This window comes from Neomonachus schauinslandi, unplaced genomic scaffold (assembly GCF_002201575.2).
Source record: "Neomonachus schauinslandi unplaced genomic scaffold, ASM220157v2 HiC_scaffold_4626, whole genome shotgun sequence".
Lineage (NCBI taxonomy): Eukaryota > Metazoa > Chordata > Mammalia > Carnivora > Phocidae > Neomonachus > Neomonachus schauinslandi.
Window position 1 is genome coordinate 1 of NW_025413314.1, and position 2,369 is coordinate 2,369.

A 2,369-nucleotide genomic window follows, 5' to 3' on the forward strand; every position below is an offset into this window, starting at 1 on the left:
ACGATCACCCAGTGCAGGGCAACTTTACAAAGCAGAAAAAGTCATGATACTTGGGGAGAATGCAAGAATGCGTTTGGTCCCACACATTCACACGTTCAGGACCAGGGTGTCCACCTTGGAAGATGGTCCTTTGTGTGCAATAAATGTGGGAAAACATTCAGGTATAAATCTTTATTTGCTATACACCAGACGTTCCATACTGGAGAAAGAGGTTATAAGTTTAGCAAATACGGAAAATTCCTTAGGCATTGGTCAGCTTGCAGTCAACATGAAAAGACTCATACTCTGCTCAAGCAGTACATGTGCAGCAAATGTGGGAAATCCTTAAGCCAGAAATCTGGCCTCATTCATCCCCAGAGATGGCACAATGGAGAAAAGAGTTATGTTTGCAATGGATGTGCAAAATCTTTTATCCACAGATCCGTGTTGATTACTCATAGGGTTCACCCTGGAGAAAGGTTTTATAAGTGTCGTGGCTGTGCAAAATCTTTTTCTACTATGTCTGCCCTTGGTTATCATCAGAGATCTCACACTAGGGAAAGACCTTATGAGTGCAGTGAATGTGGGAAATCTTTTACCACTTGTTCTAACCTCCGTTGTCACCAGAGAGTTCACACTGGAGAAAGGCCCTATGAGTGCAGTGAATGTGGCAAGTCCTTTGTCCGAAGAAATATCCTCAAACTACACATAAAGATTCACTCAGGTGAAAGGCCTTACAAGTGTAACGAATGTGGGAAATCTTTTAAGTGGAAGTCAGCATTGATTAAACACCAGAGAATTCACACAGGAGAAAGGCCTTATGAGTGCAGTGAATGTGGGAAATCTTTTAGCACTAAGTCTGTCCTCCATGATCACCAAAGAGTTCACACTGGAGAAAGGCCTTATGAGTGCAATGACTGTGAGAAATCTTTTACCACCAAATCGGCCCTCCATTATCACCAAAGAGTTCACACTAGAGAGCAGCCTTATGTGTGCAGTGAATGTGGCAAGTCGTTTGTCCAAAGAAGTAGCCTCAATATACACATAAAGGTTCATTCAGGTCAAAAGCCTTATAAGTGTAATGAATGTGGGAAATTTTTGAAGTGTAAGTCAACACTGATTAAACACCGGAGAATTCACACAGGAGAAAGGCCTTATGAGTGCAGTGAATGTGGGAAATCCTTTGCCACTAGTTCTGTCCTTCATTCTCACCAGAGAGTTCACACTGGAGAAAGGCCTTATGAATGTAGTGAATGTGGGAAATCTTTTACTGGTATTTCAGGACTCCACTATCACCAGAGAGTCCACACTGGAGAGAAACCTTATGAATGCAGTGAATGTGGCAAGTCCTTCGTCCAGAGAAGTAGCCTCAATGTACACAAAAAGGTCCACTCAGGTGAAAAGCCTTACAAGTGTAATGAATGTGGGAAATCATTGAAATGTAAGTCAACATTCGTTGAACACCAGAGAATTCACACAGGAGACCGGCCTCATAAGTGCCGTGATTGTGGGAAATCTTTTACGTCTAGGTCTACCCTTCGTTCTCACCAGAGAGTTCACACTGGAGAACGGCCTTATGAATGCAGTGACTGTGGGAAGTCTTTTACCACTACTTCTCACCTTCGTTCTCACAAGAGAGTTCACAATAGTGAAAGGCCTTATGAATGCAGTGAATGTGGCAAGTCCTTTTGCCGAAGGAATAGTCTCAATGTACACATCAAGATTCACTCGGGTGAAAGGCCTTACAAATGTAATGTATGTGGGAAATCTTTGAACTATAAGTCGACGTTCATACAACACCAGAGAATTCACACAGGAGAAAAGCCTTATCTGTGCAGTGAATGTGGGAAATCTTTTAGTTACAGCCGCGCCCTCCGGTATCATCGTCAAAGTCACCTTGCAGTAAGTCCTTATGATTGTAGTGATTGTGGGAAATCTTTTACTTGTAGTTCTTATCTCCGTGATCACCAGAGAGTTCACACTGGAGAAAGGCCTTATAAATGCAGTCACTGTGGGAAAACTTTCACTTCTCGTTCCCTCCTCCGTTCTCACCAGAGATTTCACACTGGAAAAAGGCCTTATGAGTGCAGAGAATGTGGCAAGTCCTTCTTCCAAAGAAGTGCCCTGAATGTACACATAAAGGTTCACTCACGTGAAAAGCCTTATAAGTGTAATGAATGTGGGAAATTGTTGAAGTACAAGTCGACATTCATAATACACCAGAGAATTCACACAGGAGAAAGACCTTATGCTTGCAGTGAATGTGAGAAATCTTTTATCAGTTATGGTGCTCTCAGTTACCATCACAGAGTTCACATTGGAGAAAGACATTAGGAGTACTGAGGATGTGGGAAATCTTTCAGCTAAATTTCCAGTCTCATTCAAGATGA

The 2,369-nt window shown here is 42.3% G+C and overlaps 1 protein-coding gene across 1 annotated transcript; it reads left to right on the forward strand.

Annotated features, from left to right (window-relative positions):
* Positions 1–189: 189 nt before the first annotated feature.
* LOC110577800 (zinc finger protein 850-like) lies at positions 190–2,313 on the forward strand (the record flags this gene model as incomplete). The annotated part of the gene is made up of 2 exons (XM_044912517.1): positions 190–1,695; positions 1,948–2,313. Coding segments are annotated over 2 exons (1,872 nt in total), but the record flags the coding sequence as incomplete, so codon positions are not given.
* Between the last annotated feature and the right edge of the window lie 56 nt (positions 2,314–2,369).